At 62.1% G+C, this 13,268-nt stretch overlaps 5 protein-coding genes across 12 annotated transcripts; 3 read left to right on the top strand and 2 right to left on the bottom strand.

The window, feature by feature from the left end:
• Positions 1-1,878, top strand: CLDN9 (claudin 9). Its single transcript, XM_039246808.1, has 2 exons — positions 1-66; positions 363-1,878. Exon 2 carries the CDS (start codon positions 849-851, stop codon positions 1,500-1,502), a length of 654 nt encoding a protein of 217 aa, XP_039102739.1. The 5' UTR covers positions 1-66; positions 363-848; the 3' UTR covers positions 1,503-1,878.
• Positions 1,879-2,414: 536 nt separating this feature from the next.
• On the bottom strand, positions 2,415-5,461 carry CLDN6 (claudin 6). 3 transcript variants are annotated; one of them, XM_039246647.1, is made up of 2 exons: positions 5,145-5,461; positions 2,415-3,469 (listed from the first exon to the last, which is right to left on the bottom strand). In XM_039246647.1, exon 2 carries the CDS (start codon positions 3,439-3,441, stop codon positions 2,776-2,778), a length of 666 nt encoding a protein of 221 aa, XP_039102578.1. In that variant the 5' UTR covers positions 3,442-3,469; positions 5,145-5,461; the 3' UTR covers positions 2,415-2,775. The 3 variants fall into 3 exon arrangements, with proteins under 3 accessions (XP_039102578.1, XP_039102575.1, XP_039102576.1); XM_039246644.1 differs by lacking the exon at positions 5,145-5,461 and adding an exon at positions 4,367-4,607; XM_039246645.1 differs by lacking the exon at positions 5,145-5,461 and adding an exon at positions 4,229-4,336.
• Positions 5,462-5,912: 451 nt separating this feature from the next.
• TNFRSF12A (TNF receptor superfamily member 12A) lies at positions 5,913-7,935 on the top strand. The gene is made up of 4 exons (XM_039246821.1): positions 5,913-6,041; positions 6,809-6,913; positions 7,158-7,292; positions 7,378-7,935. The coding sequence occupies exons 1-4, from the start codon at positions 5,948-5,950 to the stop codon at positions 7,431-7,433; spliced, it is 390 nt and encodes a 129-aa protein (XP_039102752.1). The 5' UTR covers positions 5,913-5,947; the 3' UTR covers positions 7,434-7,935.
• Positions 7,936-8,211: 276 nt separating this feature from the next.
• HCFC1R1 (host cell factor C1 regulator 1) lies at positions 8,212-9,707 on the bottom strand. Of its 3 annotated transcripts, XM_039246834.1 has the most exons (4): positions 9,429-9,707; positions 9,072-9,128; positions 8,833-8,958; positions 8,212-8,592 (listed from the first exon to the last, which is right to left on the bottom strand). In XM_039246834.1, exons 1-4 carry the CDS (start codon positions 9,521-9,523, stop codon positions 8,457-8,459), a joined length of 414 nt encoding a protein of 137 aa, XP_039102765.1. In that variant the 5' UTR covers positions 9,524-9,707; the 3' UTR covers positions 8,212-8,456. The 3 variants fall into 3 exon arrangements, with proteins under 3 accessions (XP_039102765.1, XP_039102764.1, XP_039102766.1); XM_039246833.1 differs by lacking the exon at positions 9,072-9,128 and having other exon boundaries at positions 8,833-9,021; XM_039246835.1 differs by lacking the exon at positions 9,072-9,128.
• A 179-nt stretch (positions 9,708-9,886) lies between these two features.
• THOC6 (THO complex 6) lies at positions 9,887-13,215 on the top strand. 4 transcript variants are annotated; one of them, XM_039246828.1, is made up of 13 exons: positions 9,887-9,966; positions 11,100-11,215; positions 11,320-11,384; positions 11,476-11,579; positions 11,664-11,701; positions 11,785-11,833; positions 11,957-12,028; positions 12,119-12,221; positions 12,305-12,354; positions 12,445-12,507; positions 12,612-12,722; positions 12,813-12,947; positions 13,030-13,215. In XM_039246828.1, the coding sequence occupies exons 1-13, from the start codon at positions 9,928-9,930 to the stop codon at positions 13,108-13,110; spliced, it is 1,026 nt and encodes a 341-aa protein (XP_039102759.1). In that variant the 5' UTR covers positions 9,887-9,927; the 3' UTR covers positions 13,111-13,215. The 4 variants fall into 4 exon arrangements, with proteins under 4 accessions (XP_039102759.1, XP_039102761.1, XP_039102760.1 ...); XM_039246830.1 differs by lacking the exon at positions 9,887-9,966 and adding an exon at positions 10,060-10,209; XM_039246829.1 differs by lacking the exon at positions 9,887-9,966 and adding an exon at positions 10,687-10,706.
• Positions 13,216-13,268: the final 53 nt, after the last annotated feature.

Raw genomic sequence — 13,268 nt, 5'->3', positions numbered from 1 at the left:
GAGACTGGAGACAGATCGGATTCCTGAAAGTCCCCGGCGGGCAGGGGGACAGGGGCGGGCTTAGGGGTGCACGATACTGGGGGATCTGGGTGTGTTTGCTACAGAAAATGAAACAGGGTCACAGAGAGCAAAGACAACGAGAAGGGGTGGCTGAGGGAGGAAGGCGGCTCAGGAAGGGCCGAACCGGTTACGTTTATTGCCCCTCCCCCGTTCCTTACTCCCCAGCTGGTCCTCAGTCTCCCCTTCCCTTTGGCCCTGTGTTCCCACGGCCCGGATGTTCTTTCCTCCCCCGCTCCTGGTCGCGGCCCCCTCCCCCCCCGCCAGGCTCCCCATCCCACCCCCGCCCCACCTTCTCCCTGTAGCTCCGGCTTCCCCAGTCTCAGCCCTGCTTCCCCTCCCCTGCCTCCGCCTCAAAACCCCGCCTGCATCTGGGAGCCGGCCGAGTCCCCAGCTGACACCCACAGCCGGTGTGCTGCTCGCTGTGAACCTGTGCTGCCTGCTGGAGGGACGAGGCTCTCCTCAGCCTGAAGGTGGGTCAGACGGGCGGCAGCGGGGCCGCCGGGCCGGGCCTGCAGGGTGGCACCTGATGGGCAGCGGGCCCCTCGAAGGGACGCTGCTACTCAGCTGAGCGGGACTGTGAGGCTGCCTTGTGCTTGTCGGGGTTGGATCCGCACCTGTGAGGGGCTCAGAGACGTGCTTTGCAAGAGGCCCACGGATGTGAGGACTGGCCCGGCCCGAGGACACGGACTTCCCCGCGTGCTGGGCGTCGAGACCCCCACCCAGCAGCACCTGGCGCACCCTTGTGAGTCAACCAGGCCGTCTAGGGTTAAGAAGACCTCTGGGGACAGATGGCTTCAGCCGGCCTTGAACTCCTGGGCATGACCCTGGCCGTGCTGGGCTGGCTGGGCACCCTGGTGTCCTGCGCCCTGCCCCTGTGGAAGGTGACCGCCTTCATCGGCAACAGCATCGTGGTGGCCCAGGTGGTGTGGGAGGGGCTGTGGATGTCCTGCGTGGTGCAGAGCACGGGCCAGATGCAGTGCAAGGTGTACGACTCGCTGCTGGCGCTGCCCCAGGACCTGCAGGCTGCCCGCGCCCTCTGCGTCATCGCCCTCCTGCTGGCCCTGCTCGCGCTGCTGGTGGCCATCACGGGGGCCCAGTGCACCACCTGCGTGGAAGACGAAGGTGCCAAGGCCCGCATCGTGCTCACCGCAGGGGCCCTCCTCCTCCTCTCGGGCGTCCTGGTGCTCATCCCCGTCTGCTGGACCGCGCATGCGATCATCCAGGACTTCTACAACCCCCTGGTGGCCGAGGCCCTCAAGCGGGAGCTGGGGGCCTCCCTCTACGTGGGCTGGGCCGCCGCTGCTCTGCTCATGCTGGGTGGGGGGCTGCTCTGCTGCACATGCCCCCCGCCCCAGATCGACCGGCCCCGAGGACCCAGGCTGGGTTACTCCATCCCCTCCCGCTCGGGTGCGTCTGGGCTGGACAAGAGGGACTATGTATGAGGCGGAAAGCCCGCTGCTCAGAGCCTTGACCTTGTGCTGGATGTCTGCGGTAACCCTTGCCCCCAAATGTCTACCCCTTCCCTGGGTGAAACCTGCTTCCCAGAAGCTCCAATCAGGCCTGGCCTGAGCTGGGGCCAGCTGGCCTGAGTCCAGACCCTCTTCACTGGGCGGGGAGGGGTCCCCACAGGCTCTTCCCCTTCCCCCACTCAGGCAGAGCCAGAGCTGATAAGCAGCCGGCCTGTCCCCGCCCCCCCCTCAACATATTGCTTTCTTTGTGGTCCACGACCTAGGCCACCCCTGTCCCAGGAGCCTGGCCTTCACCCAAAGGGCAGCAGCTCCTGGTTTCCACAATGAGGGAATCCCTGCCCTGGAGTGGGTCCCCTCCAGCTGGCCACTACCTGCACCCAGAAGTTCAGGCCCATCACCCCACCCCCTACTCCCACCTGCCAGTCAGTAATAAACAGCATTTGTACCTTGGCCTCTTCTGATCTGTAGTCAGGGAAGACCAGGTGGTCTTTCCTGGGACTGTCAGTCCAGGGTCCGCTCCAGGACCTGTCCGGTGGGTATCTTCACTTGCACAAGGGTAAGAAAGATGAGCCACTTGTGCCCGCCTCCTCCCCATCAGTCAGGCTGGCGCTCAGCAGCCCCCCCAGCAACACCCAAGGCCAGCAACAAAATAAGACAAGCTTTATTAGCAAAAACTGGTGCGTGTGTGTGGGAGGCATGGCAGAGGTGTGCAGGGGCTGAAGGTGAGCGAGAGGGTCCGGGGTCTACAGCCCAGCTGGGGTGGGACTCAGGGTAGAGGAGCCAGAGGTCAGAACACTTGGAGGTAGGTGGTTCTTTGGTAACTTGTCACCTACTCTTCTTGCCCCTGGGGTTTCAGAGCCCTGACCGCTATGGAGGGACTCTTGGGGACAGGCTGAGAGCATCTGAAATGCAGGCAGCCTTCACACTGGCCCACAGCTGCAGGTTGGCCTCCAAGATGGAGATGTCCAGGGTGGAGAAAGACCTAGAAACGGTGAAGCATCACTTCCTTGGCTCCATCATCCAAAGGTGAGAAACACCAGCAGCAGAGCCCAAGAGAGATTGTGAGTTTCTTGGTTAGGTTTACCAAATGAATTTTAAAAATACCACTCCCCCAAAAAAGGAAAAATAACAAAAACAAAAAAAGATTAAAAAAACAACCGCAAAGCTGTCTGGATCACCATCTCCATGTCTCCAGCTCAGGGGGTTAGACTCCACTGTCAAAGGAGTACCCACTGCCCTACCAGAATTAGACATAATTCTTAGTGGGGTATTCAGAGGGACCCTGAGACATGGCATGGGCGGCAGACGCTGAGTATCGGGCCATATAATGGTTTGAGCCCCGGGACCCCCCAGAGGGGCAGGTGCAGCACAGCAGCCCCCCACCCAGCAATAAAAGGCCAGAGGCTGCCCAGCTCAGGTAGAGGGAAGCCCCCAGCTCCCGCTTTTGGGCCTCGGCCACCAGGGGGTTGTAGAAGTCCCGGATGATGGTGTGGGCCGTCCAGCAGACAGGGATAAGGGTCAGGACCCCTGAGATGACAAAGATGATCCCAGAGACGAGCACCAGACGGGCCTTGGAGTCCTTGTCCTCCACGCAGGTGGTGCACTTGGCTCCCGCGAGGTAGACCAGCAGCGCGAGCAGGGCCAGCAGGAGGGCGATGACGCAGAGGGCGCGGGCAGCCTGCAGGTCCTGGGGCAGCGCCAGCAGTGAGTCGTACACCTTGCACTGCATCTGGCCCGTGCTCTGCACCACGCAGGACATCCACAGCCCCTCCCACACCACCTGGGCCACCACGATGCTGTTGCCGATGAAGGCGGTCACCTTCCACAGGGGCAGGGCGCAGGACACCAGGGCATTCACCCAGCCGAGCAGCGCCAGGCTGATGCCCAGGATCTGCAGACCAGCCGAAGCCATGGCAAGGTTGAGGCTGAGCGGAGCTGCACTGGGAGACGGAAGGAGACTGACGTTAGGACAGGCAGGCCCAGGCCCTTCGTTCCCAATGAGTGCTACCTCTTCATGCCACGTGCCGTGGCCACCAGGAGCAGGAACTCTGGGAGTCAGTAAACCAGGGGCAAGGCATACTCGCCGAGTGTCATCTTCTCTTGGGCAAAAGGAACACTTAATGCTTTAGCATCAATTCCCCGCCCAGCTTTGTGACTGCCAATGACTTGCAAGAGTGAGTAAGCAAGTAACCCAGTTCGGCTGTTTTGAGGGCAAATGATACATAAAGCTCACACCAGTGCTAGTCCACGGCCCCAGCCACTTTTTGTACATTTTATTAGACAGCAAAGTAGTAGCAAAAAAATAAAGAGTAATTTGCAGGCCGTTTGCTTGGGGCACACAGATGGTGGGTTGGTGCTAGCCATGAGTTTCAGGTTCAAAACCTGTAAGTTTCAACATCAAGATTAGAGATCCAAGCCTCCTCCCAGCCACCCAACAGCAGTATACAAACTCCTCACCCCAGCCTGGTTCTATACCCTGAGGCAGGCGGTCATGTTTGTGGCTCAGGTGGCCCCCCCTTCCTGGCCTTTCCTGCTCCTGCGTGGCCCGGTCCAGCCCCAGTCAAACCTCAGACAGGCGGGAGAAATGGGGAAAAACAAAAAACAACCCACCCTCTCACCCAAAAGCCTTTCTTCCCCAAGGCTACTGCTGCCTCCCTAGTCGGCTCTTCCGCCCTCCCCTACGGGTTACAAGAGCATACCTCCAAGGCTGAGGACATTTTGTTGTGCGTTCTTGCGCCAAATGCCATCGTCTTAGGACTCAACTTCCCTAAAACGACCTGAAATCCTCGAGGCTGTCCAGTGAACCAGCTCCCCTACCGCAGCCCTGGCCCCCTCACCTGTCTCCCCTCACACCTCACTTTGTGTCGAGGCTCGCTGCGGGGATCACTTCTGATCACGGTCCTGTTCTGGCTCTGCGTCACCCAAAGTTCCCGGGCACAGTTTGGACCTAAACAGCAGCGGTCCCAGCAGTGTGGCCAGAGGACAGGCTGTCCACTCCTCATTCGCATCGCCATCCCCAGCCACACCCGGGCGCGCTAACGACCTCGAGGGAGACCAGACGGGGCGGCCCGGGCGGCCCATTCCCATTCCCACCCAGGGGTTGGGAGGGTAACCCAGCAAGACCTTAGGCGCCTAAGGCTGCCTTCAACCCATTCTCTTTCCGCACACTACAGGCTCGGTTTGGTCCGAGGGCGTCCGCAGCCGCTCTCGACCCCTAGCTCCCTTCTGAATCCAGCCCGAGGAAGGGTCGCCAGGCCCCCAGTCTGGGATGCGCGCTGAGGGGAGGGTTTAATGGCGGCGGGAGCAGCAGGGTCGGCTCCGGTGGGTGAGGGGGAGGGGAGCCCCGCCCCAGAGAGCCGCGCAGGTGGGGGAGGGGCGCCCGGGTTTCGGTGCCTTTGTCCCGGGGGAGGGGGAGGGGCGTTTAACCCTTCCGCGGCTGCAGAAGGACCTGATCAGTTCCGCGGCTTCCGTACAGATCCGCGGCCCCGGTGGCCGCCACCAAATCAGTCCAGGTTGTCTACACGCACGCCCATCCACGCCACCGCGCCCTCTGCACCCCACTCCTCGAGGATTCCGCCTCCTCCCCTCCAGCGCGCGGACTTCCCCCAGGCTCACCTGCAAAGTAGCCCACCGGGATTCGTAGGAGTCGCCGAGTGTGCGGATGGGGGCGGAGGCGGGGGTCTTAAAGAGGCAGTGACGTCACCGGACCACCGCCCCGGGGAGGGGCAGAGACCCCATTCCGGACCGCCGCGGGCTTGAGAATCCCAACCTCGGCAGTCGGGGTTGCTCGAGCCGGGGGCCGCTGCACCCGCGTCCGGCTCGGGGTGCGGGGACCTCAGCTCGCTAACTTCGCGGCGGGTCAGGGCACAGGCCGTGGAGTCAAACGGAGCGTGGCTCTTGGCTCCGCTACTTACGAGCGCTGTGACCCGGGAACTCACCTAACTCTTCCAAGCTCCAGTTTCCTACTAGGTAAAAAGGAGGCAAGAAGCCCACGTTTTACTGTGTAACTACGTCCTAAGGTAGAAATTAAAGCCATGTTATTATTACTTTGTTGTTTTGCTGTTGTTGTTGCTGTTATGTTGCTGTCATCATACCCCGGGGACCTGAAAGCTGCAGCTATCTCTGCGGCGGGCTGTTCGGTGTCTGATTCCCCCAGCGCACTTCTCGCGGACTCCCGCTTCAGAGGGCAGGGCCCGGGCTGCGTCCCTGCGGGGTCCCGGCCTCTCGCGCACGGAGGAGGTGTTTGTTGAGCGAATGACTGAACGTAGCCGCCCGGGCGGGGCGGGGCGTCCAGGAGCCGACCGCGGAGGGCGGGCCGAGCCCAGGGTACCGCCCCGGAAGGCGGGGGCGGGGTGGCTGCTGTCCGCCCCGGCCCGCGCGCCACTGGCACAGACGGCCGCGGCCGCCGGACGCGCACCATGGCTCCCGGCCTGCTGCGTCCGCTGCCGCGGCTCCTCGTGCTGGGGCTCGGGCTGGCGCTGCTGGGCGCCGTGGCCGGGGAGCGAGTGCCAGGTACGCCGGGCGCGGGGCCCGGGCTGTGCGGGAGGCCGGGGGCGAGCCTCCCGCCCGGGATAAGGGAGCCGGCATTGGGGACCCAGAGAACGGGGCCGATCTGGGGGTACTAGGCGGACACGGGGATCCCGGTCAGGTGGTCTCCGGACAGCGGGCTCCTGGCTAGGAGAGATTCATGCCCCTCCGAGCTTCATCCGCAGTCCAGGCCTCAGTTTACCCCCGATCAGCTGGGGCGGGGGTGGGAGTGGGGGGGGCCTCTGTCCTAAAAAGTCCAGACTCCGAAGTGGAGGGAGAAAGAAAGTTTGAGGGCGGGTTGTTCGGTTCTGTGGGAAGGCACGCCCCTAGCCTGTTCAATACCTGGTCTGTCTAGCCCCAGTGACCGAAGAGTCGGGGGGGGGGGATGGTACCGAGGGCACGGGGGTCTGTACCCCCTATACCATGTGGGGTGCCTCCTTCCATCCGGTGACTTCAGTGCCCAACTATGTGGGGGGAGGGACCGGGGTCGGGCCCCGTGCCCAGGAGTGAGTCACCCGCTGGCTGCGGGGGGGGGGCGGCTGGTGTGGGGACCTGACCCCCCCCATAAGCGTCCCGCGCTATGCCCCCCTTTCCCCCGCGCTGCCGAGTCCCGGTCGGGCCGTGCGGTCACCTGTGAGGAATGCGAGGGGAGGGCGCCTGTGACTCACGTTATTCGAGCCGACCGACCCTGACCTCAGCCCCCAGAATAGCCGTGCCCCGCCCCAGCCTCTGACCCGCGGCCCCCTCCCCAGGCACCACCCCCTGCTCTCGCGGCAGCTCCTGGAGCGCGGACCTCGACAAGTGCATGGACTGCGCGTCGTGCCCGGCGCGACCGCACAGCGACTTCTGTCTGGGCTGTGAGTGGGGGGCGGGGCCCAGAGGCGAGCGGACCGCAGACTGGGAGAGAGGGCTGCCCGGGGGGAGGGGGGTGCAGGGCTTCAGAGCCGAGGAATTAATCGGGAAGGAGGATGGGAGGTGGGGTGGGAAAACGGTCGGTTCTGGGCAGGGGCCAAGGTGGTGCGAAGGCTTGAGGCTCCTACCTAGGGGGCGGGGCTGGTACCGAGGGGGGCGAGGTCTGACTTCCCAGAGTTCCGCCCCCAGGCGCTGCATCCCCTCCAGCCTCCTTCCCACTACTCTGGCCCATCTTGGGGGGCGCTCTGAGCCTAGCCCTCGTACTGGGACTGCTTTCTGGCTTCTTGGTCTGGAGACGGTGCCGAAGGAGAGAGAAGTTTACTAGTAAGTGTGCCGGGCCCGCCCGCCCACTCCCGGTCGCTCCTCCACATCGCCCCCGCTCTTGACCACCCCTCTTCTTATTTTGCAGCCCCCATTGAGGAGACCGGCGGGGAGGGCTGTCCTGGAGTGGCACTGATCCAGTGACAGTGAGAGCCCCTGCCAGCAGGAGGCCCCACCCACTCATCATTCATCCATTCATTCATTCATTTTGGAGCCAGCCCCTCAGCCGGGACACAGCCAGAGCCAGACTCTTCCAACCACAGGGGTGTGGAGGGATGGGGGACTGGTGAATCACCTCTCCGAGGCCTGGGCCCAAGCTTCCGAGGAGGCTTCCAAGGTGTCTGACTGCCCTGGCTCTGGCTCCAGGACAGGAAAGGAGACCCATGCTGGGTCACACCAGACAGCTGACGCTGAGGAACCGCAGCATTTGCACAAAGGGTCCCTCCCTCCACCCCCAGAGCCTGAGGGCCAGGCCCCACCAACTCAGATGTACTGAAATTCCACCACAGGGTCTCTGGGGGGTTAGGGACCTGTTGCTAACACTAGGGGGCTGGCCCTCTAGGGGGGGCTGGCCCTAAGACACTGTCCCCCCCACCCCCGAAGAGGGGGGGAATATTTATTTTGGGGAGAGAGTTTGGAGGGGAGGGAGAATTTATTAATAAAAGAATCTATAACTTTAAATGGTTCGGAGAGTGGCATGATCCCCAGCCCCGACTTCCCAGAGCTGGAGGGAGGAGTGAGTCAGCCGCGGGGGCGGGGGTGAGGCTCTGACTCACACATTCTCAATGCCTGAGCCCAGCCTGCCAGGACCTGGCCGGGCCGTGACCGTTTTTCCAGGGAAGATTTCGAGAAACCCTTAGCATCCAGCACCCCAGCCTTCCCACCTTCCTTCCCAAAGGGCCCAGGGTTCCAGACTGAAGCCTTCACTTGCTCAGCAATCTTTATTCGGTTCTCCTGAGAGGAATGCCTCCCTTCCCATGCTCCTGTCCCCCCGCTGGCCCTCCCACCCCCGGGCTCGGTGGGGTTCAGTGTCCTCAGGCGGGGGTGGGTCCGGTGGCCCGGCGGCCTGGTCTGGAGAATAAGCAGGACAGCTGGTCCCTGGTGGGGATGCGGGTCTTCTCGGTTGCGAGGAAGACGGAAGATGGGCAGGGACATTCCCACCAGCACTCAGAGCTCCATTATCTCCCCAGCGGGGCTCGCAGGGTAGTGGGGGGCGGGGGCGTCCCCTAGCCTCAGCAGCCGGAGTGCCTCGGGGATCAGGTTCCCAGGGTAGCGCCAGAGAAGCAGCTCAGAGCAAGGGCTCCTGGAAAAGGAAATAGCAGCACGGGGATGAGGCTGGTCTGGGAGAACCACCTCCCACCAGGTCCAGGTCCCCAGGAGCTTGTGAGCTGCCAGCACCTTCCAAGGAGCCAAGATGGGAAACAACAGAGGTTGTTGGCTAGAAGCTAAAAATAGCAGGATGAGGCAGGGCCTAGAGATTGGCTCCAAAGACCGGGTGTGATCCTCCAGAAGGCCTAGGCGGTGCACGGTGGATGGTGCCTACCTTTGTGGGGGCAGAGATGGCAAAGCCATGGGGGGGCTGCAGTACGGGTGGTCATTGTGTAGGCTGAGGCGAGAGAAGTGGGTGGCCATGTTCTCTTCAGAAAGGAACTGTTTGCGCAGGGGCTCCCTGGGGAGAGACGGGGAGACAGGCAGGCTGGGATATTCACAGGAGCAGCAGTCTGATGGGGACCTAAGATGACAGAGGTCATGTTGGGAGTCCCTCCCTGCCCCCAAACTCACTGCTCCTCCTCCAGGCGCCGCTTGGTGCTCATGGGCACAGCTCCTCGGAGAGGGGAGCTGGGAAAAAAAGAAAGCCAGGTGCACCCCACCCTCCTGGCCCCATCGCCAGGATCTGCTCTGCTGTGCCTGCAGTGTAAGCCAGGAGCCCCCAGCCCACCTCTGTCTCGGCTGACACCTAAGTCACCCCCTGTCCCAGGCCATCCAGCAGCCTGCCTCAGAACTCTCAGCCCCAGTCTCAGCTCACGCCCAAGCCCTGACGACTCGTCCCACCGCCTGTCATCCTGCAGACCAGTCCTGAGACTCCAGCCAAAGCTCCTGAGCCCCTGGGCCTGGCCCACCCAGTGCCCCTACACACACCTCATGTCCTGGCCTCGGGGCGTCCCCGACGCGGCCCGTGGGTCGCGCTGGGCCCGACCTGGGGGGCCTCGCTCCAGGGGCTGCTGTAGGATCATTTGGGTTCGGGGTCCTGCGGGCGGAGGGTGGGATCCGGGCGACAGGGCGGAGCCTCAGAGGGCGTGGTCCAGCACGAGGGGCGTGGCTTTAGGCGCGCGCAGCGGCAAGGTTCCGCGCAGGCGCGGAGGACGAGCGACGCGCTGTTGGAAGGCGGGTCGGCTCAGCGGGGTGGGGGAGGGGACCTGGCGTAGCGGGGCTGCTGTGGGCGCCACTTAAGTGTTGGCGATCTTCGTGGCGGTCTCTGGGCTCCTGGGGCTCGGGGTAATACGCGGCGGCCGCCTTCGCGCCGGGCCGGCGAACGGGGTTGAAGCTGTGCTACGCCGCGAGGGGGAACCGCTCGCGGGGACGTCCGGACTCGTGGAGCTGCGTCGCGCGGAGCGCTCTGGGATTTGTAGTTCTCGAGATGGAGCGAGCTATGCCACACGCAGTACCTCTGGGTCAGGTGAGGCGGACGCGATGCGCGGTGCCTTCTGGGGTGTGTAGTCCATACCCAGTTCGGAAGGGGCAGGCAAGGCGTGGTGCCCATAGCCCTGTTTTGCGCACGATTCAGACCCAGGGTTGAGAGGGTAACCCAGCAAGGCCTTAGGCGCCTAACATTAAAGTCAGAGAGTTGTGATGGGCGCCTGACTGGCGCAGTCGGTCAAGCATCCCACTTGCGCTCAGGTTGTGATCTCAGAGGTTGTTGGTGAGTTCAAGCCCCGCGTCAGGCTTTATGCTGACAGCTCAGAGCCTGGAGCGTGCTTCGGATTCTGTGTCTCCCTCTCTCTCTGCTCTTACTCCTCTCGTGCTCTGTCTCTCTCTCAAAAATAAACATTAAAAAAAAGAAAAAAGAGGAGCGCCTGGGTGGCTTAGTCGGTTAAGCGTCCGACTTTCGCTTAGGTCATGATCTCGTGGTTCGTGGGTTCGAGCCCCCTCGAGCTCTGTGCTGAGGGCTCAGAGCATGGAGCCTATTTCCGATTCTGTATCTCCCTCTCTCTCTGACCCTCCCCTGGTCACGCTGTCTCTCCCTCTCTCCCTCTCCCTCTCCCTCTCTCTTCCCCCTAGAAATAGGAAGGAAGGGAGGGAGGGAGGGAGGGAAAGGAAAGGAAAGGAAGAAAAAGAAAGAAAAAGAAAGAAAGAAAGAGAAAGAGAAAGAAAAAGAAAGGAAGGAAGGAAGAAAGAAAGAAAGAAGAAAGTCAGAGGGTAGGGATTAGAAACCAGTATGTTTTTCTGTGTTGGGACAATGGAGCCACTTTTTAAGTGCTTTTAATGAGGCAGCGCTATGCGAAGCTGTAGATGCGGTAGCTCAGACCGTTGTGACGTCTCCCGTGAGCTCCATTTGACAGTTGAGGAACCTTGGAAGCCACGCTGGGTGCTTACTCAAGGTACTGGTAGACGTCCCCCCTCGACTGCACACTTGCTCATCCTCTTGGAGCAGCCCCTGGGAGTATATGGGCAGGCGCCCACCTGTGACCCGCCTCAGAGGGTTCAGAAATCTGGGCAGTGGGAGGCCGGCAGGTGGCAGGAGCAGCAGGAAGGAGTTGGAGTCACAGGCCTTCGTGTCCCAGGGGGCCTTCATCCAGCCTCTCTCTGCAGATGGAAGTGTTTCAGGCGCTGCAGCGGCTGCACATGACCATTTTCTCCCAGAGTGTCTCACCCTGCGGGAAGTTCCTGGCAGCGGGCAACAATTATGGGCAGATAGCCATCTTCAGGTACTCTCACCCCCGCTTCCACCACCCGGATGCTCTAGCACTTGTACCCCCCAAGACTGGTGCCCCCTGCCTCTGACCCTCAGGCCCCCTCCCCCTCCCTTCAGTCTGTCTGCGGCTTTGAGCTCCGAGGCCAAAGAGGAAAGTAAGAAGCCCGTGGTGACATTCCAAGGTGGGTGCGGCCATTGAGTCTGGCTTAGAGAACCCCCGGGATGGAGGAGGGGAACGGGACCGTGTCACTCACGGTCTGCATTTCCATCTAGCCCACGAGGGGCCCGTCTACTGCATGGTCTCCACTGATCGACATCTGCTCAGTGCTGGGGATGGGGAGGTGAAGGCCTGGCTCTGGGCAGAGATCCTCAAGAAGGTAAGGAGTGTGGAGCTGGGGAAAGGGCTGCGTTGCCCACTCCCAGAGAGCCTTTGACATCTTACAGTGTTTCCCTCCATGAAGGGCTGTAAGGAGCTGTGGCGGCGGCAGCCTCCATACAGGTGAGCTAGGGCCGCGTGGGCAGAAGGTACTTGGGGGCCAAGGTTCTGCCTCACCAGAGCTGACCTCGCTTTCTCTCTCGCAGGACCAGCCTAGAAGTGCCCGAGATCAATGCTTTGCTCCTCGTCCCCAAGGTCTGAGCCCTTTGTGACTGCAGCCCTACCTTGCCCTGTTCTCAGCCCAGACTTTAAGCCTTTTCCCTCTCCCTGTCCTGATCCAACTTGGACTTGCAATTGCCCCCCTGCCTTCTTCTGCAGGAGAATTCTCTCATCCTGGCAGGGGGAGACTGTCAGTTGCACACCATGGACCTCGAGACTGGGACCTTCACAGTGAGCGGGCCAGGGAGCTGGGGTGGTCAGGGCTGGATGGTAGTCGGGCTGCTCTTCCTGGATCTCCTGACACTGGGCCTCTCCCTGCAGCGGGCCCTGCGGGGCCACACAGACTATATCCACTGCCTGGCGCTACGGGAGCGGAGCCCTGAGGTATTGTCAGGTGGTGAGGATGGAGCCGTGCGACTTTGGGGTAAGTTAGTGTCAGGTGGGAGGGACAGATGGGGGCTAGCAGGGTGTTTCTCAGCAGGGTGTTTTCATAGTCTTCCCCCACAGATCTCCGCTCAGCCAAGGAAGTCCAGACCATCGAGGTTTATAAGCATGAGGTGAGGGCACGCCCCACGCCCTGTCCTCCGCCCCCCCCCCCCGGGCATCCCATGTGTCTTCATCTCCTCCTCCCTTCTCCCCCCTCCTAGGAGTGCTCCAGGCCCCACAATGGGCGTTGGATCGGATGTTTGGCAACTGACTCAGACTGGATGGTGAGCAGGGCAAAGTCCAGAAGGGGGTGACAGCTCCGGGCCCTGCCAGCAGAGGGCCTATGGCTCACAGTGGCTGGGGCCACCCGCCCCCCCCTTCTGCTCAGGTCTGTGGAGGAGGCCCGGCACTCACCCTCTGGCACCTGCGATCCTCCACACCCACCACCGTTTTCCCCATGCGGGCGCCACAGAAACACGTCACCTTCTACCAGGACCTGGTGAGGCCCTCTGTCTTGCTTCTGCCACCTGTGCCCGGTTCCCCTCTCCCATCCTGACCCCCGCCCGACTCCCCTCGCTGCCCTCCACAGATTCTGTCAGCGGGCCAGGGCCGCTGCGTCAACCAGTGGCAGCTGAGTGGGGAGCTCAAGGCCCAGGTGCCTGGCTCCTCCCCAGGGCTGCTCAGCCTTAGTCTCAACCAGCAGCCCGCAGCACCCGAGTGCAAGGTGGGTCCTGCAGGGGGCTGTGGGGGCCCTGGGGGATGGGACACACGTGTGGACAGGCCAGTCACCCCCCTCTTGCCTCCAGGTCCTGACAGCCGCAGGTAACAGCTGCCGGGTGGATGTCTTCACCAATCTGGGCTACCGCGCCTTCTCCCTGTCTTTCTGACCTCTGGCAACACCTCCTCCGCCCCAGGGGTTTGGAGTGGTTTTTTTCCTTTTTTTTTTTAACAAATAAAATTTTAGGCTATTCTTTGATGCACTTTCTTCCCAAGAATGGAGGTCAAGTCAGTGTAATGATTTTTATATATTACTCTGATCTTGATA

The sequence above is a fragment of the Hyaena hyaena genome, unplaced genomic scaffold (assembly GCF_003009895.1).
Source record: "Hyaena hyaena isolate Hyena2069 unplaced genomic scaffold, ASM300989v1 scaffold_285, whole genome shotgun sequence".
Lineage (NCBI taxonomy): Eukaryota > Metazoa > Chordata > Mammalia > Carnivora > Hyaenidae > Hyaena > Hyaena hyaena.
This window is presented reverse-complemented; position numbering and strand designations above follow the sequence as displayed.